General features: G+C 42.4%; 1 protein-coding gene across 1 annotated transcript in view; it reads left to right on the forward strand.

Annotated features, from left to right (window-relative positions):
* The window catches only part of RTKN2 (rhotekin 2), a 122,470-nt gene that overhangs the window by 64,586 nt on the left and 32,820 nt on the right, over positions 1–25,064 (forward strand). The window contains exons 5-7 of the mRNA XM_077453798.1: positions 2,180–2,297; positions 11,397–11,594; positions 16,328–16,422. Of these exons, the coding sequence (XP_077309924.1) occupies positions 2,180–2,297; positions 11,397–11,594; positions 16,328–16,422 (411 nt within the window). The remainder of the gene's footprint in view (positions 1–2,179; positions 2,298–11,396; positions 11,595–16,327; positions 16,423–25,064) is intronic.

The following is a 25,064-nucleotide window of genomic DNA, read 5'->3' on the forward strand; positions in this document are numbered from 1 at the left end:
CTGGATGTTTTAACTCCTAAGAATAATGGAGCACATTAAATACACTAGAAATTGCATAATAAAAACCTATAATCTAATGTTTCACAAAAATTCAGCAAGAAAGCAGTTTAGATGTTGTTTATCTCTTTACATGCCCACATTGGTTGATTTATAAAGGCAGAACCAGCAGATGTCTATACAAGAGAATCAACGAGTGTGTAAATATCAAAAATGGTTTTAGAAAAGTGTCTCCAATCACTTTAGGATAAATCACCATAAAAACCCTGCTCTTTTAAAATTTTATAGGATTGATGAAATATTGCCCCACTGGAGAGTGGGAGATATGAGGACCCAGGTGTCTCAGGCCGAAACTAGGTGGATTTATGAGCTTGGCTGTCTCATGCCTGTTGGCTTGAACATTGAGTTGGATGTAAACTGCTTTCTCACATTTTTAGTGAAACATTCGATTATAAGTTTTTATTATGTAATTTCTAGTGTATGGGATTTTTCTAGTGCTCTATTTTTGAGTTCAAACATCCAGTGATGAGACTCCATATACTAGTTATATGGAGGTTATATATGTATAGATTGTACTACTTATGAATCTATAATTATAGAGTAGGATTCTATTGCTCTACACATCTATGGGAGCATAAATATGTAATTGTATGGTTTGTCCACTAGATGGTGGTATAACCTGTTTTGCTTGTTGTAATATTTTAGATTTTAACCAGTAAAGATATATTCTGTGTGTTGTGTTCATAAAAAAAAATAAAAAAAATTATACTACCACTCTTATGTTCTTGCTGAAAGATTTATATGCCTATTACAGTTGATGTGAAGTATATGGAGTTCGACACAAGTGGACACCATTATGATCTCAGTGTTCACTATTTATTTTTTATTAAATTGAATATTGTTCTTATAGCGTATAAAGGGTAAGCAAAAACCTTTTAATTTGTCAATTTTTTAAATTCTATCTAATTGCAATTTTTGGAAGCTTGAATCTATTTGGGTTGATTCTGACCAATGGCTTTTAATCTATTTAGGATTTAGGCTCCGGTAAAATGGCGTCAGGCTTGCTTCCTGATGATGCACACTTGAGGGAGAAATGCGTTAAAGCGAGGCCTTACACGCACGCTTACAGTCTTCCACTTGGGTAGCTGAAACGCATGCTACGAATCGCATATAGGTGACAGATCTGCTTCTGCTTTCCCTGAGCTGTTTTTATACCTGCGGCATCTTGTACTGGAATATGCAAGTGCAATATTTTAAGAAATTTTTTAAAAACGCATTTGTATACTATTCCTGCCTTTTGTGGCAGAGCCAATTCTACAGAGTCCTGTGATGTGAGTTGGATGTATTCAGTAGAGGATATATGAGGCTGAAAGTCACGTTTATATAACATTTGCATATTGGATTGGAATCGTTTTTATCCACATACTGATGATTGTGATGAGATTCCTGAAGGGGCTAAATCAATGAGACAAGGAGTTTCCAATATCAGACACTTAATGGTCACTTGTTGACTGAGACTATCCGGTGAGCACATTTTATTACCACTTCGGGTGAAGCACTGTTTGTTTGAGATTTTGGAGTACAAAGCACTTTAGAAGTACAGTGTTTGGAGCATATATAGAAGAATTGCTCACAGTGCTTTTTATGGACTTTTTAGAGTTATTTTTTCATTGTGTGCTTTATTGTATTAACACTGTTTATGAATTTTCACTTATTTTGTCAAACTGTGCCCTTTATAAGTAATATTTCATGAGTCTTCACACAGTAAACTTGCAAAATTTCAAGATTGTTCAAATAAATGAGTAGAGTAATGAATAGATGATTTTTAAATTAACCATAAAAATAGTTTGTTTTGTGTTAAGTCAAAATGAATCACAGAAGCTGCTCCAAATTTTCTGCATGCACAGTTTGTTTGTTTCTGCCCCATATGTAAGAAGTAGTGATGACTGAGAGAATCCTTTCATCCTCTACCAAAGATGGTTGGGGTTTGTCAAAGGAATTTAATTAACTTGAATATGTTAAAGGTGTAACAACGAACAGTGGCGCCTCTGGATAATCCCTAGCCCTAAAAGAGTGTTTCCCTGCCGTTTTGTCAGCATGATGCCTAATTTAAATCCCATCTTATATGCATGTGGTCATGCAGACTGTGAGCATTAAATATCATTCTTTTCTTTCTTTGCAGAATCACAATGCTATGCAGTTTTTTGCATGCTAAAACTGGACCGTGAAATATTTGATACAGACATGGTCATTGTGGACAAAACCATGACAGACATATGTTTTGAGAACATAATTGTATTGTAAGTACCTTTTGCGTTTTTAGGTTACCTGACCCTTGCACAGAAAAAATTGCAGCAAACTGGAGCCACCTTTGGAAATAAGCCTATTTTCTTCTTCTGAGCACTTACTAGTGAATAATATAAGAGAGATGAAAGATGCTGGAGATATTTAATATAACTGACACAGTGATATAATCATGACAGCCTAAGTTTTACAAAAACTAAAAATCAGCACAAGAGAACATAAGTTGCTTAGTATCACATTTCCCTTATTTGTCTTTTTAGGAGAAATCTTCCTCTTTCCTACCCCTTGCCCACCCTCCACAGTAATCTTCCGTGGCAGCGGGGGCTAATAAAACTAAAGGGCTGTCACAAGCTCTCATCAAGAGTGCTCAACTAGGCCTGCCCTTTCCTGACAGTTCCGCAATTCATAGGAGCCCTACCACAGCTTCTATGAATGAAACATGATATGTGAATAGGGGACGGACGAATGATTGATGGCCCCCCTCTGTTCATAGATCTTGTGTCATTCATAGTAGCTGTAGTACGACTTTATAAAGGGTGGATCTGGCAGGCAAAGATAGGCATAATCAAGCTGTCTTGATGAGGGCTGCTGACAACCCTTTAGTTATATTAACCCTTGCTGGGAAGGGGTTGGTAGGACAGTGTAGAATTTCTGCTAAAAGAAGAATTTGCACAAGGGACACATACTAACTGTAAATTATATCCTTTGTGCTTATTTTGATGTTTGATTGTGCCTAAACGCTGGCTTTAAGAGCAACCTATTTGAAACCAAATACAAATATGGGAATGAATAAACGTATATTCTTTGTTACAAGAAATGAACAATAATGCAACAACTATGTGTAACAAATTTGTGTGAACCAAACCAAGTCTGTCTTTTCTTCACAAAACCCCCATCTTGTAGAGCTGCACGATTATTTGTTAAAGAATCAAAATTGCAATTCTACCCCCCCCCCCCCCCCCCGGATCTTAAAACAGCATTTCCCTGATTCTGTGTAACGAGTGCAGAGTTCTCTGCTCACTTCTGACAGCTGACAAAAAAAATAAATCCAGGCCACCTGCCAAGTTCTATCACAACATCGGAGATGACTATAAACAAAGTAACACTTTGTTCTTAGAGCAAAGGAATGAACTTTGGTCTGTAAATGAGGTCAGTTTAACCACTTAACCTCTTTACACTTAAACCCCCTCCCTAACCAGACCAATTTTCAGCTTTCAGAACTCTCACATTTTGAATGACAATTACTCAGTCATGCAACACTGTACCTATATGAAATTTCCGTCCCTTTTTTTTCACACAAATAGAGCTTTCTTTTGGTGGTATATGATCACCTCTTGGTTTATTTTCTGTGCTATAAATGAAAAAAGACTGAAAATTTCGTAAAAATAAAAAAATTACTTTTCTTCATTTCTGTTATAACATTTTGCAAAAAAGTATTTTTTCTTGTATAAAGTGAAGGTGCTGCGCTATGAGCCTAAATACTGTGCAAAGGTGCTCAATGAAAGATATGGTTGAAAGAGGCAATGTTCAAAGGTCAATATTTATCCAGTCCTAAGCAGTATAAAAACATGTTGCATGCCCTGCGATTTCATCTTATAAAACAATAAAAGTGTATCAATAAGACAATTAAAAGTATATCAAACACTCACATGATTCTTGGTAGAACAGTGATAGGAAACATAGCCATAGGAAATCGCATGCCCTGCGATTTCTTCGGATAAAACAAGTTTATCAATAAGACAATAAAATTGTTCTTTAATTTTTGGCCAAAATTTATACAGCTACATATCTTTGGTAAAAATAATCCAAATTGGTGGATGTTATTTAGTCTGTGGTCTACAAGCTATGGTGCCTGATCACACCTGATGTACTGAGGCCAATCTCATTTCTTGAGACCCTAACAAGCCAAGAAAGTACAAATACCCACAAAATGACCCCTTTTTGTAAAGTAGACTTTCCAAGGTATTTAGTAAGAGACATGGTTTGTTTTTTGAAGTTGTCATTTTTTTCCCCACAATTCTTTGCAAAATTAATGTTTTTTTTCTTTCTTTTTTTTCACACCAAATTGACATAACAGGTTATTTCTCTCGCATGGCATGTACATTCCACAATTGACACCTCCAAAATATATTCTGCTACTCCTGAGTATGACGATACCACATCTGTGAAACTTACACAGCCTAGCCACATACAGAGGCCCAACATTGAAGTAGCACATTCAGGTGTTCTAGGAGCATAAATTACACATCTAATCTCTCAACCACCTATTACATTTTTGAAGGCCCTGGAGCACCAGGACAATGGAAACGCCCACAAAGTGACCCCATTTTGGAAAGCAAACACATCAGCGTATAATCTGAGGCAGTTAATTTTTTTCCAGAAGTTTTGGAAAATGTGGAAAATAAATGAAAACACATTTTTATTTACACACAGTTGTCAATTTCTAAGATATTTCCAACACATAGCATGTACATAGCAAAAATATATGCTGCTACTCCTTCTGAGTATGGTGATACCACATGTGTGAGACTTGCACAGCCTGGCCACATACAGAGGTCCAACATTGAAGTAGCACATTCAGGCATTCTAGGAGCATAGATTACACATTTAATTTCCTTACAATCTATCACATTTTTGAAGGCCCTTCATATTTCTAACACATAGCATGAACATACCAAGAATTACACCATAAAATACATTCTGCTGAGCAAAGGGTAAACAAAAGATTACCTGTGGTTTTAGTAGTGCAGAGCCCTGATCCAGGCAGGAGGCAGGGACATGGTCAGCGACAGTGAATGAAATTGTCCAGGCAGCTGGCAGGAATATTGTCCATAGTCAGTACAGGCAGGAATATTGTCCATATACAGTCCAGGGTTAGTGCAAGTAGAGATATTGCCAGCAGTGCCGAAATATTGGAAGCAGGAACATGGGCCAAGTAGCAGGCCAGGAAAGAAAAGGGACAGCGGTAGAGGCTTCTCCCACCCAAATCTTTTAAGCCTCAGAGTCTCCAGAACCTAATCCAGGAATGAGAAAATGAAAAAAATTGTTTTCTTAATCCAGAAAAACATTTGTGGAGCCCGTCACATATGTGTGACCCCTGTGTTCCCACTAGCATGGCAGGGTAAATGATCAGTCCAAGCAAAAAACTTGATCAAACAGTTTGGCGTTAGGCAGAAGCTTGGTCATATAACAGGCCAGGGTCGGTTCCGGAGAAGGCAGAGGTATGTACAGTCCAGTACAGTGGCATAAGGGGTGTGGAGGGAAATGACAGGAAATGAGAATTATGCTTACCATACTTCCCTAATAATGTAGAGAAGTATGGTAATGGCGGAAACATTGACCTATATAGAGGCCTGGTTGGGAAGGACATTGGATAATACGTAGTGTCTCTTCTAGCTCCTCTTCTGGAGCACACCCAGCATTTCTTCTGACGTCTGTGGCCTGTTTCACTGGGGGGGTTTTCTCAGGAAAGTGGCGTTCGTGGAGTCTGCTCACGGAATCGGAGCGAATATTTTCTGGTGGGCTTTCCGGGTACAAAAGTGCGGAAATTACTTGTTCCTGGTAGTGAAGACAGGATACAGGAGTCTCAGTAGATTTTTGGTAAATAACATAAGTGTTATACGTGGCCAAACTGAAAAAAATAAATCGACACATTTTATACCAATGACAGGATATTTTTGTGGGAAGGAAGGGTTCAGTCATCTGATCATTGAAGTCCACTCCCCCATAAACAAATTATAGTCATAGATACAAGCAGGTTTCTGGATTGGGCCGTTTCTTCTGGAGACTTCCACATGGGTGTCGTCATGGATTGTCGTGAGCATGTGGACGTTTCGCCTGTCCCTCCACTTGACAGCCAATAGCCCCTGGTTCCGCAAAGACGTTGTCTCCCCTTGTTTTAGCCTTTCATTGACGAGTTTTTGTGGGAAGCCCTTTCTATTGGCTCTTACTGTACCACATGCTGGGGTGTCCCTCCAGTGAAGATTGCGGAAGAGGGGCAAGCTTGTATAAAAATTATCCACATAAAGATGGTATCCCTTTCCGAGGAATGGATAGACAAGCTCCCAGACAACTCTTCCGCTAGCTCCACTATACTCTGGGCATTCAGGGGGATGCAGTTGGGGGTCCTTCCCTTTTGTACACCAGGAAGGAGTAAGCAAAAGTACCCCATTGCTCGGTTACAAAGTTTGTACATTTAATCCCATATCGGGCCCTTTTGCTGGGGAGAAACTGTTTGATGCCCAGTCTGCCTGAGAATTTTAAAAGGGACTCATCCACGGAGATATTCTGTTTTGGGGGTATATAACTGGGAGAATTTTCAGAGAAATTGTTTAGGAGTGGCTGAATTTTTTAAATAATTTGTCAAAAGCTGGGTCCTTTCAGGGAGGGCACTGGGTGTTATTATAGTGGAGGAACCGCATAATCATAAGGAATCTTGATCTTGGCATAATGGATGAGAAGAGAGTCCCATATTAAAAGTTAGGCCTAACATTTTTTGAATTCCTCTACGGTAAATTCTCTCCACTCAAAGGGACGGGCGTAACTAGAACCAGGGTTGCTTACTATGTACTGCTGTGCATAGAGGTTGCACTGGGCCACAATGGACGATGGTAAGTCTTCAGTGAAAATCAAATGAAAAAAATCAAGCATGGCAAAATCATTGGTGTTCACCTGGACACCTGGGTGGGCAGTGAAAGGGGGGATGTTTGCTGCAATGAAATTAGGGGGAAGCCACGGGGGGTTTTGAAGGGCATAGGGAGGGCTGGCATGGCCCCTATCCCTTTTGGGGCTGAGATTACACCCTACTGGTGCCTGGCCTTTGTTGCAGTGGCCCTGTACTCGAGGTGGATGGCCCTGCTCTGCTGGTAGTAGGCTGCTGCTCCACGCCAGAACACCTTCTTTTCACTGGCACACATTCCTCTTCCGATGCTGTATCAGACCCACTGCTTGTCACGGGTTCATAGGCTGAATCAGACTGAGCTCCCCACTGCTCTCATCAGTCATGCTTAGACGCTGGTAGGCCTCACTGGTAAAATATTTTTTTGCCATACTGGTGGCTGGTGAGGCTGTACTGCAGAGTACTGATGTGCACTATGGGCACTGTAGTGGCACTGATGGCACGGTAGTGGCACAGGTGGCACCGATTGGCAAAGTAGTGGCATCAATTGGCACTGTAGTGGCACTGATTGTACTGTGTAGTGACACTAGTAGGCACTGATGGGCACAGGTGGCTTTGGTTGCACTGGTGTGGCTCTGGTGGCACTGATCAGCACAGAGGGTGGCATTGGTGGGCACAGGTGGCATTGGTGGGCACAGGCGGCTCTGATGTGGCACTGCAGAGGTTGCTGATGAGCACTGGTGTGGCTCTGGTCACACTGATGTGGCACTGCTAAATATATTATGAACTCAGTTTGTCACATGATCTCTCCTCTCCTCTGACGCTGTATTGGTGTGAGGAGATCTTTCTTTGACCCTGGTTTGTTGACATTTGTGTCATTGGATGGAGCGATCACATGGTAAAGTGCCGCTGTCATTGGCACTTTACCGCAATCCGTGCTGCGCTGGGTCCCGTGGCGGAGGTTCCAGTGTGCGTGCCTCAGGGGGTGCGCAGGAGCGAGACTCTGGGAGGACATCAGTGTATGCCCTCCCAGAGTAATGGAGCCGCACTTTAGCCATCATTCGGCGGTGGGCAAGTGGTTAAAGACTAAACCTTTTTTTGTCAATTTTTGCTTACAAGTTAAAATCAGTATTTTTTTTTTTTGCTTGAAAATTACTTGCTTGAACCCCCAGGCATTATAATACATATTTTTTTGAGCAGAGACCCTAGAAAATAAAATGGTGGTTTTTATATAATATATATTTTAACTCGCACTGTATTTGCGCAGTGGTCTTTCAACCTCATTTTGTTTTGGGAAAAAATGCACTTTAATTAAAAAAGAAAATGAAACTGTAAAGTTAGCCCAATTTTTTTTGCATAATGTGAATGATGTTCGGCCACGAGAATCGTGCTCTTTATTCTAAACAAAACCGTTGTGGCTCCCATTTTAGCCAGAAGCTCTACCATAATGTGAACATCACCCAAAAAAAAGAAAATGTAGTGTTGCCCACACCATTGCTCTGTCACTCGTCAGAAATGAATGACCTCTGTGTTGAGAAAGGTCTGAAGTCTGTTTTTCACTGAAAACAAAATGTAACAGCCATTGCATGCCTGAACCCTGCCCAATGTGTTTTTATCATAAGGGTCTTTCTCAGGACAAATTATGTTGGAGGAGTTCAGGCACTTACTATCTACCCCATCTTGATTTAGGTTAAAAAGAAGCACAGGTAGGGGCATTCGTTTCAGATGTCAGGCTAGAAGAGAAGCCAGTGCAGTCATGGCTCTCTGCTCAGAGTAGAGGGGAAGAACTGAGCAATCAGCAGTGTTTGATCTCTGTTCTCAATGCAGAGACGATGGAGGACAGATGCCAGAGCTTCTCTTTTAAAGTTGAAAACAAAACACCATTTCCCCCTTTCCCTAAACACTTATCTTATGCCCCGTACACACAAGCGTATTTTCTTGAATTCTGCTCAAGCTTGGCTTGCATACACACGGTCACACAAGTTCTCTGAACTTTCGACCGTCAAGAACGTGGTGATGTACAACACTACGACGAGCCAAGAAAAAAAAGTTCAATGCTTCCAAGCATGCGTTGAATTGTTTCCGAGCATCCATAGGAATTTGTACAGATTATTGGAATTTCCGATCTGAATTTTTTCCTACCAAAAAATAGAGAACCTGCTCTCAATCTTTTGCTGGCTGGAATTCTGCCAGCAAAAGTACGATGGAGCATACACACGTTCGGAATTTCATACCAAAAGCTCACATCCGACTTTTGCTGGTTACATTTCTGATAGTGTGCATGGGGCTTTAGTCCTCTTTCGATCCTGTGCTGTGCCTGGCTGCAGCTTGTCTCCTCCCTCTTCCTGCTCTCACAGGCTTCACTGACAGCAGCAAGAGCCATTCGCCAAATCCTTTGGGGGGGTTTGGTTGAGCCACCCTGTGTGTGTGTCTATGGATCTACACTGTCCGGCTCACGAGTGCACCTGTATGGGTGCCTCCATAGCACACTGCTCGCTATGGGGGCACTCGTAAGATTGGGGGAGAGTGTCGGCATGTGATTGCCAAACAAGAGGTAAGGCACGATCTCTGTGCAATATCAATGCACGGAGCTGGTAAGTATAACCTCTTTTTTTTTTTTTTTTTTGTTTAAAGAGGTTGCCTTTAGAGGCACTTTAAAAGAGTTTAAAAAATAAAATTTAAATCAAAACTAATTTAACTGGTTGCTGTCAAATGACAGCCAGGTGGAGCGGCTCTTGTGGCGGGAGGGCGTCATATGACGGCTTCCCACTTAAACAGGGAATGTGCACGCATCCCTGTTCCTTCGGTAGCGGCGTGTCACGGAGACACCGCTCGCCACTGAGGGGGATGAACAGCCATTGGGCATGGCTGTTTACCACGTGATCGGCCGTGATGAAGTCACAGCCGATCACAGATGGTTCCACCCCCACTGTGCATGTCGCATGCGTGTGATCACGTCGGTGGCGGCGTGTCCCCTGGAACACTGCTTGTCACCAACACTGGTAAACAGCCATTGGCCGGCCGTTTACCCACGTGATCGGCTATGATCCTTTCACAGCCAATCACTAAATGTCAACAAACCGTGGTAACGAGATGTTACCGGGTTCTCCTCCTCACACACTGATCGTTACCGCTTACAGTACATACAAGTTACACTGATTTTAATATATAATCCGCGCTTAGGATAAACTAAACTGCTGCCTCCCTCCAAATTTTCACCTAAGTAAAATCCAAACAAAATAAAAATAAGAGGGGGGGGGGGGTGGCGCTGTTCTATATAAAAAACAATGTGGTATCCAACAGGGGATAGGAAACCCTAGTAATTTCTTATAAAGTGACATGTGCTACTTCAAAATTTAAGATAAAGTGACATGTGCTACCAAAACTTAGTGTTCCTGAAAAACATCATCCAATATAATAAAAATAAAAAAATAAGTAAAAAATTTAAAATTAATATGTTATGCCATGACTAGTGTAAGCAAAAACTAGTGCTGTGATTAAAATTAATATAATCCATTCTAAATGATACTAAACCCATATAGTAATACACAATATAGATGCTCCCAATACTTCAGTAAAAAAATAAAAAAGTGAATTATGCCGAAAATCAAACAATGTCCGTTTTTAAATTCCCTAAAAAAGTGACAAGTGCTTCATCCAAATGGTGACAGTTCATACGATAAAAAGTGCTGGTGGTGATGATTGTGCTCCCCTCTGTGTTTTCACTTACCTGAATGCTTCACCACTGTGGGGGTACAAGTGTATAATTTTAAGTGTGATCCGGATTCTGGTGGTCCTCTGCTGGAATAATCCTCCCATCAGTATATCCAAACAAGGTCCCGTCCACTGTTGTAGGAGAAAGGGGGGTAAAACACCTATAGCGTGATCTCCAGCCAGGCATCCACATGTATAATTTAGCATAAAAAGCAAAAAGAATCTCCATAGCGTAACTCTATAATGCTTCTTTATTTAGTATTTAAAAGGCTTTTTAAAAAAGGGAAAGGGAGCTCCACTGCTTGACACTCTCCTAACGAATCAAGCGCTGCGTAAACTGTGGGCACTATATAAATCCTGTATAATAAGTAGGTGAGCAAATTTCATGCAACATAAGTTTTCAACTACCATCTCTTTACATGTTTTCTGCTTTCCAAACCTATGTTTTGGGGGTTTTAGGAAATCTTGGGACCAAAATGCACCTTTAAATAATGGGGGGGGGGGGAGGTTAAACTATCTAAATGCATATCCATATCTCTTTAAATGAATATACATTGTAAATTACTAGTTAGAAAATATTGACAAAATTCTTATCCATACGCGATTTATTTTGTCCTTTTGTATGTAGTATCTTATGTTCGCTTATAAAATACACTTAATAAGGAAACCTTGATTAATCCATCTCAGCTGTTCATGTGCTTTAATGTGAAGTGGACATTTGTTTTTCTGATGATATATAACAGATGTTTAATTGTGTTTACAGCACGGAAGCAAGACCAGACTTTCAGTTAAAACTGGAAGTATATAGCTGCTGCATGGAGGAATCATCTATAACAAATACTCCCAAGAAACTTGCACGGAAGCTCAGAAACTCAATTGGGAAATCTACTGGGAAGAAATTTAATTCAGAGACAGAAGAATCTGAGCCAGAAGCTTTTGTGTTCTCAAATCTTCACATGCCGTGAGTTATTTTTGCAACCTTTTAATGTTACTAGTAAAGTATATATGCCCAACTTTGTTGTTGCTGGGGAAAAAAAAAATGACTAGCTTAGTAACTTGTTTTTTGCTTCACGTCTTTGCTTATGGTAATGGTAAATCTTACTCAGAGTAGTACACTGTCAATACCTCTAGATGTCACCATTGGGATTGTGCTTCTTAGCGTTGTACTGACATAAAGGCCTCAAAAGATAATGTTGGTACTGCTTGCAAGATTACTTTTATATATGCTTTAATTTGCAAATATTTAAAGACAGCATAAATACAATTTAAAGGCAAAGTCTATTTTCAGGGCATATTTTGAGTTATTGCAATGTTATTTCTTGTATGTTCATGAACACTGGGTTATGTAATGCTGGTAAATTGGCTCATGATGTTGCCTTTAGGAGAATTTTGCTACAGTCAGAGAATTGGGACCAGCCTGTAATGCACCCTTCATTTACTGGGCTCTGCTGTTGTGCTCTCCTGGACACTTTGGGGTTGATTTACTAAAAGCAAATAGAATGTTCACTATGCAAGGTTGTCTGCTCCAGTGCTTGGTGAATGTGAGGAAATAAAAAAATGGAAGAGCAGTATTTTTTATTTTTTTTTGCATGTTAACCACTTTAGCCCCAGACCATTTTTCTGGTCAAAGACTACTTTTTGCGATTCGGCACTGCGTCGATTTAACTGACAATTGCGCGGTCGTGCGACGTGGCTCCCAAACAAAATTGGCGTCCTTGTTTTCCCACAAATAGAGCTTTCTTTTGGTGGTATTTGATCACCCCCCTGCGGTTTTTATTTTTTGTGCTATAAACAAAAACAGAGCGACAATTTTTAAAAAAACGCATTATTTTTTTACTTTTTGTTATAATAAATATCCCCCAAAAAACATTTTTTCCCCCTCAGTTTAGGCCGATACGTATTCTTCTACATATTTTTGGTAAAAAAAATCGCAATAAGCGATTGATTGGTTTGCGCAAAAGTTATAGCGTTTAAAAAATGGGGGATAGTTTTATGGCATTTTTATTAATTTTTTTTTACTAGTAATGGCGGCAATCAGCGATTTTTATTGTGACTGCGACATTATGGCGGACACATCTGACATTTTTGACACATTTTTGGGACCATTGTCATTTATACAGCAATCCCTGCTATATAAATGCAGTGATTCCTGTGTAAATGACACTGGCAGTGAAGGGGTTAACCAGGGGGTGGCAGTGTAGGGGTTAAGTGTTCCTAGGGGTGTGTTACTAACTGTGGGGGGGGGTTGGGCTTTCATTTAGTGAACACTGATCTCTGCTCCAATCACATGGAGCAGAGATCAGTGTCACTAGTTGCTAGGCAGAATGGGGAAATGCTGTTTACAACAGCATTTCTCCGTTCAGCCGCCCCGTGAGACGATCGCAGGTATGCGGCGGCAATAAAGATCAGACGTACCTGTATGCCAATATGCCTGCCCGTGCCATTCTGCCGACGTACATCGGCGTGCGCCGGTCGGGAACCGGTTAATGGATGACCTCAGTCAAATTACCTTGCAAAATACCTATTTTTTTTTTTTTTTTTTTTTTTTTTTTTTTTTTTACAAACAAGATGTTTATTGGGTTGAGGAAAAACAAAAAGAAAAAAAACTACAGGCACAAAGTACATAATACATACAGTACGTAAATAAAACTGAGTTACATCAAAAAAAAAAAAATCATCATTCCGAGTGGGAACAGCTGGTAGCATGAGCCAAACTAATGAAGAGGGTGCAATGTAATAACAAATAACACAGTCCAGTGGATAGGGGGTAAAGCAAAGCACTGAAACAGAGCAGCGCAGGGGGTACAGAGCAACAGTACGGACAGTCTTGGGGGAGATAGGGTAAGGGGGGAGACCAAGGCGGCCGGATCCTCCAGAGGACAACTATATTGGGGATCAAGGATCGACCTCTATGTCATTACAAGTGGCTGCGTTACGTAACCATATATCCCATATCTTCCCATACTTAGCAGGGCAGCCCCTATGTGCATATATTTCCTTCTTATAAGGAAGGACACCATTGACGGTAGCTATCCATTCCTGCACACTCGGGGGTGTCCCTCTCATCCATTTCCTTGCCACCAACAACCTGGCAAGAAATAATACCTCCTGTAGGAAAGTGATATGGGGCTTGTCAAAGTCTGGATCTGGGAATATCCCCAGTAAGCACTGTTTGGGGCACATGGTCAAGGGGGATCCCATCTCATCATGTATAAATTTAACAATATGAGACCAGTAATCATGTATTACCGGGCAAGTCCACAGCATGTGGAAGAAGGTACCGGGCGAGCCATTGCATCTGGGACAACTAGGGTCTTGTAACGGAGTAAACCGAGCCAGGCGGGATGGGGTGATGTAGGCCCTATGAACAATGTACATTTGGGTCAGGCGGTCAGAGTTTGGTAGACACCTTTTTGCATGTAGTCAGAGCATCCTCCCACTCCTCATCTTCCAAGTGTCCCACGTCCCCGACCCATCTATCTCTCAACTTGTATGCAGAGGCGGCTGCTACAGGGCGGAGAAGATCATTGTAAAAGAGGGAAATTAGTTTGGAGGGGTCCTGCCCCAGCAGGGTAACTAAAATGCCCGTGCGGTACCTATTTTTGTTTTAATAAATCAAACAGTTTCTGTAACTTGTGAGTTGCCGCAGAGCTCTTTACAAGTTCAGAGCTATAATGCATCTGTCTGGTGGACTTTTGTAAGTTTAGGGTTTTGCCCTTTGAAGGTAGCCTGAGGTTGGCTTACTACTGTATTCTACATGTCCCTGCAGGGATCAGTGTCGGAGCTCTGGCAGCGCATGTTTGGTATTAGGCTGGTTGCTGGAATGGAGCACTGCACTATTTTTAAAATTTCGCACCTAGTTGCCCATTTTTCTGAGTCGGCCAAGTAAATCTGTTGCTCAGCTTCTTTGTTGCAATCTACACAGCCTATCCTGTGTCATTGCCCAATGCATTTCCAATACTCACTATACAAAACAGATTGCAGTAGTGATTGGCCTAAGCCAGATGGTGTTTACCCCCTCCCAAGAGTTTTCTCCAACAATCTCTTATAGAGGAGGGATGCCTTTAAAAGTGGGCTTCCCTCCTAGTTTATCAATTGAGAAAGCCCTTTCTTCCTGAAAACCAGCAAGCTTGTGCAGAACAAAAGGCTTTCTCAATTGATTTACCTGTTAAATGTCCACTAGTGATTGATTTTCACACTTCATTGAACTCTGAATACTGTTAGCTCTCCCACGTGGCTGGCATGTTGTTCTGAGGCTTATGATACTTGGCTATAGTGCTATATGGGATTAATATATGGACATGTCCGGGATGTTTTCAAATGGATTTGAATATATATTCAATGTAAAATGGCATGCTCATTAATATCCTTTATGGCTGCATCTTTGATGTAAAACCATTAAGTGTATCCTGAAGAAGCCTTAAGGCGAAACGCATTGATCCTACTGTGCTATCTATCTGTCTGATATTTTCACTCTATATGAGATGCTGGCATCTACAGCTGTGATTACTTGCTTTTATGGGAAAAAATCTGTTTTAATATGTTCATAAATATTTTTTATATATAGTTGTTTTGCTTTTATGTTTGAGCATATCAAATATCCCCATTTTCTTATAATTTTTTGTGGGTAAAGGAGGAAATGTAATTCTTTTGGCTTTGCTGTAATAGAGGACATGGCCCTAATATATCTGACGAGGTCTCTCATATAATATTTCACAGATTTTCTTATACATGAATATCTAAAAATTAGAGAGATTTACTCTAAAGCACAGGTGTCAAACTGCGGCCCTCCAGCTGTTGCGGAACTACAAATCCCATGAGGTATTGTAAGACTTGGTTACAAGCATGCCTCCAACAGACAAAGGCATGATGGGACTTGTAGTTCCGCAACAGCTGGAGGTCCACCAGTTTGACACCCCTGCTTAAAGACCCCTTTCACACTGGGATGGTGGGTCCGTTGGGGGTAAAACGCCAATATTTTTAGCGGCGATTTACCGTCGTATTTGCAAGGATATTCGGCCACTAGCGGGATGCTTTTAACCTCTGCTAGTGGCTGAAAAAGGGTTAAAACCACCCAGCGCTTTGCCGACAGTATAGCCACGCTGCCCCATTGATTTCAATGGGCAGGAGTGGTATAAAAACTGCTCCTTCACCACTCCAAAGACTAGCAGGACTTTTTTTTTTTTTTACCATCCTACCAGCACACTGCTCCAGTGTTAAAGCCCTCGGGCTTTCACACTGTAGTAAATGGAGCGGCTCTTTCAGGGTGCTTTGCAGGCGCTATTTCTAGCGCTGTATTGCCTGCAAAGCGTCGGAGTGTGAAAGGGGTCTAAAGGTACACTGCAGGTAAAACTGAAAGTTGACCAAAGCTTTTGTACAGAAAGCAGCCTACCAGCTCTGTTCTTCAGCTTTGCATCCAGACATTGCAGTTGTATACTAGCCCTCTGCTCTCTACTTCCATTAGTTAGTAATATGGACATCTGAGAATTACTGCTAGTAATGCAGGTGAGATATTCCTAAAAACGCAGATTACAGATGATTGGCCACTGGTGGGTTATTTAGGTATTCTGGATGGTAATTTACCTATTATGAACATGTTGGCTAATAATGCACATTTTAAGTTTCAGTTTAACTAGTGAACGCTGGTCCTGTCTGGTAAGCTCTCACCTGCTAATCCGCTTTTTCATCTCTCAGGGGAGCAAAATTCAATCTATTGGCTCATATAACATTCACTTTGGATAGTGTGGAGGACAACGTCAGTACCCATACTCTTACTGTGGCTGGGCACGGTAAGTCGCACTGTACTAAATGTTTATTGCAGTCCAGGTTTACTTCACGGCATTATCTGCCTTAGAGCATTTAAATACATTTTGAAATGGGTTGTCTAACAAAAATAACATATATATATATATATATATATATATATATATATATATATATATACAGAATACCATTTCCCTATGTTTAATCCCTTTTAAAAATAATGCAGGAATTCCAGAACACGTGGGTGGCGGTTTTACGGATTTCTCACCCAAGGGTCAGGGACAGCGGTCTAATTTCCAGGATGTAAAGCATTGGCTCAGAGTCCAGCACCTCACTTACCCATGTTATACCTGGCACGACTTTGTGTGGTGGGTAATGACCATGTCCAAGTCTTTAACTGCTTCAGTACCAGGCACCTTTACCACCTTCCTGTCCAGGCCAATTTTCAACCCTGTCGCACTTTGAATGACAATTGTGTGGTCATGCAACACTACCCAAATGTCCACACAAATAAAACTTTCTTTTGATGGTATTTTAAACACCGCTGTTTTATTTTTTGCTTTTAAAAAAAAAAAAAAAAAAAAATGAAAGAAGACAGAAAAATTGCAAGAAAAATAATTTTTCCTTAGTTTGTCAGATAATGTAGTAAATAAGTAATTTTTCTCCTTCACTAATGTGCGCTGATGAGGCTGAACTGATGGGCACTGATGAGTGGCACGGATGGGCACTGAAAGGCATTTCTGATGGGCATTACTTGGTATCACTGATGTGCACAGATTGGCATCATTGCTGGGCACTGTTGGGGCTGCACAGATAATCAGGGCATTGATGATCAGTGCCCTGATTTTCTGTACAGGTCTCCTCTGTGAGGAAATGCCGCTGAATCAGGTCTCCTCTCACTCTGTCAGTGTGAGATAAAGAGAGCCGATAAATGGCACTTCCATTGGACAAAGCCGATCACATGGGTAAAGAGCCGCGTTATTGTCTCTTTACTGACATTGGGGTTGCATCGTGTCCCGGGGACACGGTGCAGCTGCGAACACTGACCCAGTTTAATTTACATTGGCCCACTACACATTTACCTTTTGAGGAAGGTTGCTGAAGTCCTATTATGACTGTATTTTCTCGTGACCCTCCAATCCTGGATTGACTCATTTATACCCTACTTCAGCCTGTTTTTTCTCCTTGTCACCTGCATAATGGAGCCTCTCCCTGTCTTGTGCTGCGCCTTGGGCACACTGCTATGGTTAACCTCTTCACCATGGGCTTACTCTCCTGTACGCAGCTCAAGAAGCAACACTACTCCATCACCTACAACAGGGGTGCCCAACCTTTTGAAGAGTGCAGGCCACTTAAGCCACTTGGTAACTTGTCGTGGGCCACAATAAGCGGACGGAATACCGATCCGCGTCCGCGCTGTATATGCAAAGCGGACATGAACACAGCCCACTCTACTCTGTGGTCCCCCCTATCTGATCCAACCAGATGGAAGGGGGTCCCCTTCTGTTTGTTTGTTTTTTTTTTTTTTTTTTTTTTTTTAGTGGATCGGATTGGAGGTAGGTGGGTGCAAATGGACACAAGTTCGTCCATAGAGGTGAATGGAGGGTTTGTGTGGGTCTAACGGATCATGTGAAAGGGGTCTAAGGCTACTTTCACATTGATGTGTGGCAGTTTACCTGCACTGCGGGTGCAGTACAGTGCACCTGTGGCTTTTCTGCAGGTTAGCTGCACTTTGCTATCAATATATATTATATCCTGCAGGTGTGGTGCACTTTCTGAAAGCACACCAAACCCGCAGATAATAACAGAAGTCTATGGCTCAGTTCAGGTAACCCAAAGGTGCAATGCATTGCACCTGGGGATCAGTTTGAAAGCAGCCCAATAACCACTGCAGAACAGATATGCCCATATATACACTGCTTTTAGTAATAAACGTACCTTTAATAACAGTCTTCCATTCAGGTATCGCCGGCTGTTGCTGTCACAGGCAGAATGCATTTGGTGTCACTCCACTTGGGATAGGAGCCGGTGCTGTACAGGAAGCATCGGCAAATGCGGCTTTGCTCCCTCTGCAGCTGCTTGCTTCCTCTACCGCTGGATTCATTTAAAACACTCATACTCTGGGATGGTGGGTCAGCAACCCATGATCAGGGCTTGAGAACCTGTTATCCCAAAGCAGGAGGTCGCGGGCCACATCAGAAGGCTCAGCGGGCCACTGGTTGGGCACCCCTGACCTACAATCTACAGCACTTTCAACAAATGGTCACCCTCTTAGGGTCTCACTCTGTGATGTTTGTTTTTCTGCTGGTTACTACTTGTGACTCTTGTTTTCATTTTGTTTTTCCCATTTTGTATCTTTGTTTTATGTGAAGCATGCTCCCACCAAGTTTGGATGGTGCAGAGCTGGGAGGGATTGTTCTGTTACTGACATACTTGCCTGACTTTCTCTTGTACTGCGTTGTATTTGTGTTTTAGTCCCAGAATCCTTTCAGTTCACTCCCCATACTGGATAACTCTTCAGCTTATATCCTCCCCGCATACTCCTATGTGGCGTTTACATCCCTACTGGCTGACTGCTGTCTGAGCAGGAAGATATGCTACAGGAGTGGCAGTATTTTTTATTTTTTTTATGTAAACCAGGGGCCAGCCTCGCTCGGATGATATAGGAGATCTTTAACCACTTACAGACCGGACCATTTTGCTTGTCAAAGACCAGACCACTTTTTGCGATTCGGCACTGCGTAGTTTTAACTGACAATTGCGCGGTCGTGCGACGTGGCTCCCAAACAATATTGACGTCCTTTTTTCCCCACAAATAGAGCTTTCTTTTGGTGGTATTTGATCACCCCTGCAGTTTTTATTTTTTGCGCTATAAACAAAAATAGAGCGACAATTTTGAAAAAAACGCATTATTTTTTACTTTTTTGTTATAATAAATATCCCCCAAAAATATATATAAAAAAAACATTTTTTTCCCTCAGTTTAGTATTCTACATATTTTTGGTAAAAAAAAATAAGCGATTGATTGGTTTGCGCAAAAGTTATAGCGTTTACAAAATAGGGATAGTTTTATGGCATTTTTATTAGTAATTTTTTATTTTTATTTTTTTTACTAGTAATGGTGGCGATCAGCGATTTTTATTGTGACTGCGACATTATGGCGGACACATCGGGCATTTTTGACAAATTTTTGGGACCATTGTCATTTATACAGCAATCATTGCTATATAAGTGCAGTGATTCCTGTGTAAATGACACTGGCAGTGAAGGGGTTAACCAGTTGGTGGCAGTGTAGGGGTTAAGTGTTCCTAGGGGTGTGTTACTAACTGTAGGGGGTTGGGCTTTCATTTAGTGAACACTGATCTCTGCTCCAATCACATGGAGCAGAGATCAGAGTCACTAGTCGCTAGGCAGAATAGAGAAATGCTGTTTAAAACGGCATTTCTCCATTCAGCCATCCCGTGAGACGATCGCGGGTATGCCCGTGGCGATCGAGTCCACAGAACCCCCAACCGGACTCTCGGGGGTCCCGACCAGCATGCGAGTGCGCCGGTGTGTTTGCGATGGCAGGGCGGCATTGAAGATTGGACGTACTTGTACGCCAATATGCCTGCCCGTGCCATTCTGCCGACGTACGTCGGCGTGCGCTGGTCAGGAATCGGTTAAACTATATGCCCGTATGCTCTATCAACATTACTAGACTTAAGGCCTCATCCAAACCTATGCTTCAAAACATGCCACAACCCGTTTTACAATCCTTAGAGGAGACATTTGACAGAGACCCCTTCCCAACTAATGCTACCGCTTTAAAATTGCATTCTCAAATGTTTTTACACCCAACTGACTTTATGGCTGGTTAAAAACACGGCTTTGAACATACAGCTTCCCATGACTCGAGCGGTGGTGGTGTTGTATGCCGGTAAAGCCTTTGTCTCAGTGGAGTGGTGATACCTCTTGGAGTGTCTGCAGTGTTTCGGTCCTAATTTCATCAAATGGGTACAACTCTGTTATCAAAATCCAGTTGCCAGGTCTTGGTTAATAGTTGGGTGTTTGATCCTTTTCCCTTGGGGAAGGGCACACATATTAGGACTGTCCGCTATCTCCCTTCCTTCCATTATGCCCTGGCACGAAACCCCTTGGTAATTCTTTTAGGTTCAATCCAGATGTGTGCAGTCTCTGAGCTGGCCACGTGATGGAAACAATAGTCATGTGTGCTGACGATTATTTTATACTAAGAAGACCCAGGCCCCTCACTTATGGTTGCCGTCCACTTGATTGATAGCATTGGTGAACATTCAGGTTTGCGCATTAATGGACTAAGTCCCAAATCCTCCTTCTAGACCATTACCCTCCAACTCTTATATAAACTACCCTTTCCCTTACTAGGGTTGCCTCCTTACAGTATGCCCAAAATACAATGGTTGACGCTAAAAAATCCAGTGACTTTGGGGGGAGCAGCCCTGACAGATTTCAGTATCTATTATTTGGCTGCCCAGTTGTGCCATTTTACAGTTTTACCATCTGGATAATTCTAAACTCACAAGGTACCAAACCCTTGGTCTATAGACCCCCTGGAATCTGTCTTGTGTGGGGGCGTGGCCCTGGTCCCCTGTGGGGCAAAGATGGTATCCTTTTACACCACCAACGCATCTGGGAGCTGGCCTTGCGTAGGATAGGGTCTCTACATTCCACCTCTGGACCCCTTGTGGTATAATAACAGTCTACCAGAGGTACACTCTGTCCCAAGTCTCTTGTGTATCCCAAGTCACAGTGGGTGTCCCATGGTATTTTGTATCTCCACTAGGTTTTGACTGCAATGGGCCCTAAGACCTTCCAGGCCCTGAAGGACGAATTTGATCTCCCTAATAATATGCCATTTGGTTAGCAACAACTTCACCACACCTTGTGGGCCCAGTGCCAAAAATCGTACGGGACACTGTCCCAGGTACAATTATTTGATGTCATTTTGGGGACAGATCCCACTTAGGCCGCGTACACACGGGCGGACTATCCGTCCAACTAAGTCTGTCAGACAATCCGACAGACAGTCCGTCCTACTTTTGAATGAATGGACTTGACCACACGACGAACAGCCAGTCCGCTGAAAGCTTGCGCGATGACGTGTACGGCACGTACGACGGGACTAGAAATTCGACGTCCAATACACTGCAATGCAACAATCGGCCGTGTAAATCCTTTCTGAGCATGCGCCATACTTAGTCCGTCGAACTAGCCTACTCACGAGCGGACTGTCCGCTGAAACCAAGTTTGGACGGACAATATTACGGAAATTCCGAAAGACTTAGTCCGCCAGACTGTCCGCTGAAAAAGTCCGCTGAAGCCCACACACGAGCGGATTGTCCGCTGAAACACGTTTCAGCGGACTAAGTTGGACGGACAATCCTCTCGTGTGTACGCGGCCTAAGTTGACATCCTCCCTATACAATATCCTAGTTATACCCTCTGCCTCTAAACTTGCATACAGTATTAAAACTAGATGGGAAGCAAATTTAGATGCCATGAAAGACACAGACTGGGAGGAAATTTTTAATAATTGCACATTGGTCTCCCCAAAAATTTCTAACCGTTTTTAATGCAATAAAATATTTTTTTCACAGAGCCCATCACACCCCTGTTCACATAACTAGATATCACCCTTCTCCTAGTCCATTGTGCCCGTTATGCTCTACTGCACCAGGTACCTTCTATCATTTGATCTGGGTGTGTCCAGTTATACACACATATAATAACAAATTAATTTGGCATGATTTGTTAATTCGTTAAAGGTCTAATGAACCAGCAGGTTGACTCAGTAAATCTTACAGCCCAGTTGGCTAATTTTGTGCTGGAGGTTGGATTCCTAATACTGGCAAAGTGCATTCCTGAGAACTGAGTGAGAAGGGTGTTGTATTTAAGCAGAGGAGACAAGTTTTGAGAAGCATCAGAAGAGATCTGGTCATTGTGTGTTAATAGATTCAAGCTCTAAACATCAGGTTCCTCCTGGTTACCAACAGCAGTAACACAGCACAACCGCTGGCAAAGTGCTTTCCTGAGAAGAGTGTTATATTGCATTTTAGCAGAGTAGATGAGTTTTGAGAAGACACGGTCATTGTGTTTTTGGTAATGGATTCAATAAACAAACAACTTTCTGAATTCCGGTTTGTTATCACAAATCTATACATAAATAAATTATCCGAAAACTAAACCATTAAACAATAAAACGAATCGATTCATTATAACGAATATATATACTCTACAGCAGGGATATGTAATTAGGGGACCTCCAGCTGTTGCAAAACTACAAGTCCCATCATGCCTCTGCCTCTGGGTGTCATGCTTGTAGTTGCCATAGTCTTGCTATGCCTCATGGGACCTGAAGTTCTGCAACAGCTGGAGGTCTGCAAATTGCATATCCCTGCTCTACAGTATAAACAAATTATCCAAAAACAAATTTACATAACAACAAATATAACAGAACAAAATGATGTACTGTATTTTACGAATGAAAAACTATTTTTTTTCGCGTGCACAAATCTAGTCAATGCTACACTCCCCTATAAGAAACTGATTTATGTACATAGAGGTTGTCCCTCTAAATATGAGCTTTAGGACTGCTGGCTGGCTCAACCCAACACCTGCGAATGACCATCCAAAATATTCTATTGATGTTTAACCTCAAGTGTATTATGTACTATTTGCTTTTCTTGTAATCGTCCTTCCCTCTTCTATTTGGGTGTGGCTGCTGGACTCCGGGGGTGGCTTTGTGATCTTTTAGGGGCACTACTGTTTCCCCATCATCCTCTCCAATCTTGAGCCTGCCTGAAATGCAGTAAACTTCTAAATTCTTGTTGTGAATTTTTCTGCACATACAGTATATCACAATCAGTGTTGTTAGCCCTGTTCTCTCCTGGTGTGCTTACCTGTCCGTCTCTGCCTTTCTCCACCTGAAGACATTGATTTCTTTGCCTGGAAAACATAGGTGCTGCCTTGGCGCCAAGAGTCTGACTGCACACAGTGTTTGTAGGCTAGGGCCTTTGGGAGATGTTATGCTGGGGGGTTGTAACATCAATTAGAAGTGAGCTTCCAGCAGCTGCAGGAACAAAGTAAAAGAAATAAAAAATTCTAGGACAACTAGTCAGCACAGTTGATTGAAGAAGAAACTTGATGTATTTCTAAATGCATAGGTTATACTGAAACTAGTTATTAAAGTGTTTGTTAACCCAAAAGAAAATAATTTATCCTGTTCCCTTAAAGCATGTTATACAGCACAGTGCTTGTGCTGTCATTTGGCCCCCTGTATTACCTGAAATACCTGGCTGATCCTGGCAGTTTCTACACTCCTCTTTGTACGCTGACCACAATATGTCTGGGCTGCTGATCACTGACACTCTGGTCAGCGTGCGCGCCTCCGTCATCCGCTGCTATCTGTAGCTCTTTTGTGTCTCCCTCTGTCCACTCCCCTCCCTGCCTGTCAGCTCTTGCTAGTGCTGCTCTGCTCCTCTCCCTTCTGCTTTAAAACTATCTGACATTTTTATATCCTCCCCTCTGTCAGATAAAAGCTGTATCCTAGTGCTTGTGCTTTCTTAAGAAAAAAAAAAAAAGCAGATGTTTAGCCGTTTTAATAGCATCTCCCAGCGATCACGTGACTCCAGACTCTCCTCCCTGGCTGATGCAGTTAAGAGGTAGAAATCACCTTTTTTATATGTAAAACACAGGCACTAGGATACAGATTTTTATCTGACAGAGGGGATGATCTAAACGGCCCTCAAAATTTTCACTTGCCTGCTCGCATTTTGTGAGTGGAGAGGGGGCGCTGAAAGCAGATGAGTGACAGTGTTCAGCTGCCTGAACGATAGGAGTGATGCTGCCGTCAGTCTTATCATTTCGAGCACCACACAGGGCAGGCTGTGATGGCTGCTGGAGGTAGGATTTTGTTCCCCCTCCCTCCAGCTTTGAGACTAGCACTTTCAGGCTCTGGCTGCTTGTTGTGTGGGCGGGATGGGGATGCAGCCATCTTCTGAGATCCCGCCCACCTGCCAGAAACATCCGCCTGCTGACCTGCCCACTCACCTGTCCATCTGTCTGAACAGCCCGCCTACTCACCCGCCCATCTGCCTGAACTGCCCACCCATCCACATGCCAGCCTGCACTCCTAAAAGAGAGAGATTTGAACTTATCAGGAGCGAGTGTGTGCTGAGGTAAGCTCAGCAAACTACTTGTTTTATTGCTCTGGCTCCCTCTCCAGCACCATAGCGTTAGGGCAATGGGACTGGAACAGGCTGAAATTGAGGAAGGGGTTAGCATTGCCATGTCCACCAATGCTGATGGGGGGGGGGGGGGAGGTCAGTGGTAGTGAGAGTTGACCCCCCCCCCCAACATGCATTGGTCCTTATGGCAGTGAATGTTAAAGAGGAAGTAAAGGGGGGGGGGGGGAAACACCCTGCAAGGCAAAGGCATAATGAGCTAGTATGCATAGCATACTAGTTCATTATGAATAACTTACCTGAGAACGAAGCCCCCGAAACGGTCCTCGGTCTTCCTCTTTGCCGCTGCCATGGATCCCGGAGTGACTTCCGGGTCTCGTGGCTCTGTCGATGTGATTCGCTGGAGCCGCGATGACGTCACTCCCGCGCATGCGCACGGGAGCTAACACTCGCGGCATATCGCC

Source organism: Lithobates pipiens, unplaced genomic scaffold (assembly GCF_037356315.1).
Source record: "Lithobates pipiens isolate NorthernLeopardFrog02 unplaced genomic scaffold, aLitPip1_a1.2 Scaffold_25, whole genome shotgun sequence".
Taxonomy (NCBI): domain Eukaryota; kingdom Metazoa; phylum Chordata; class Amphibia; order Anura; family Ranidae; genus Lithobates; species Lithobates pipiens.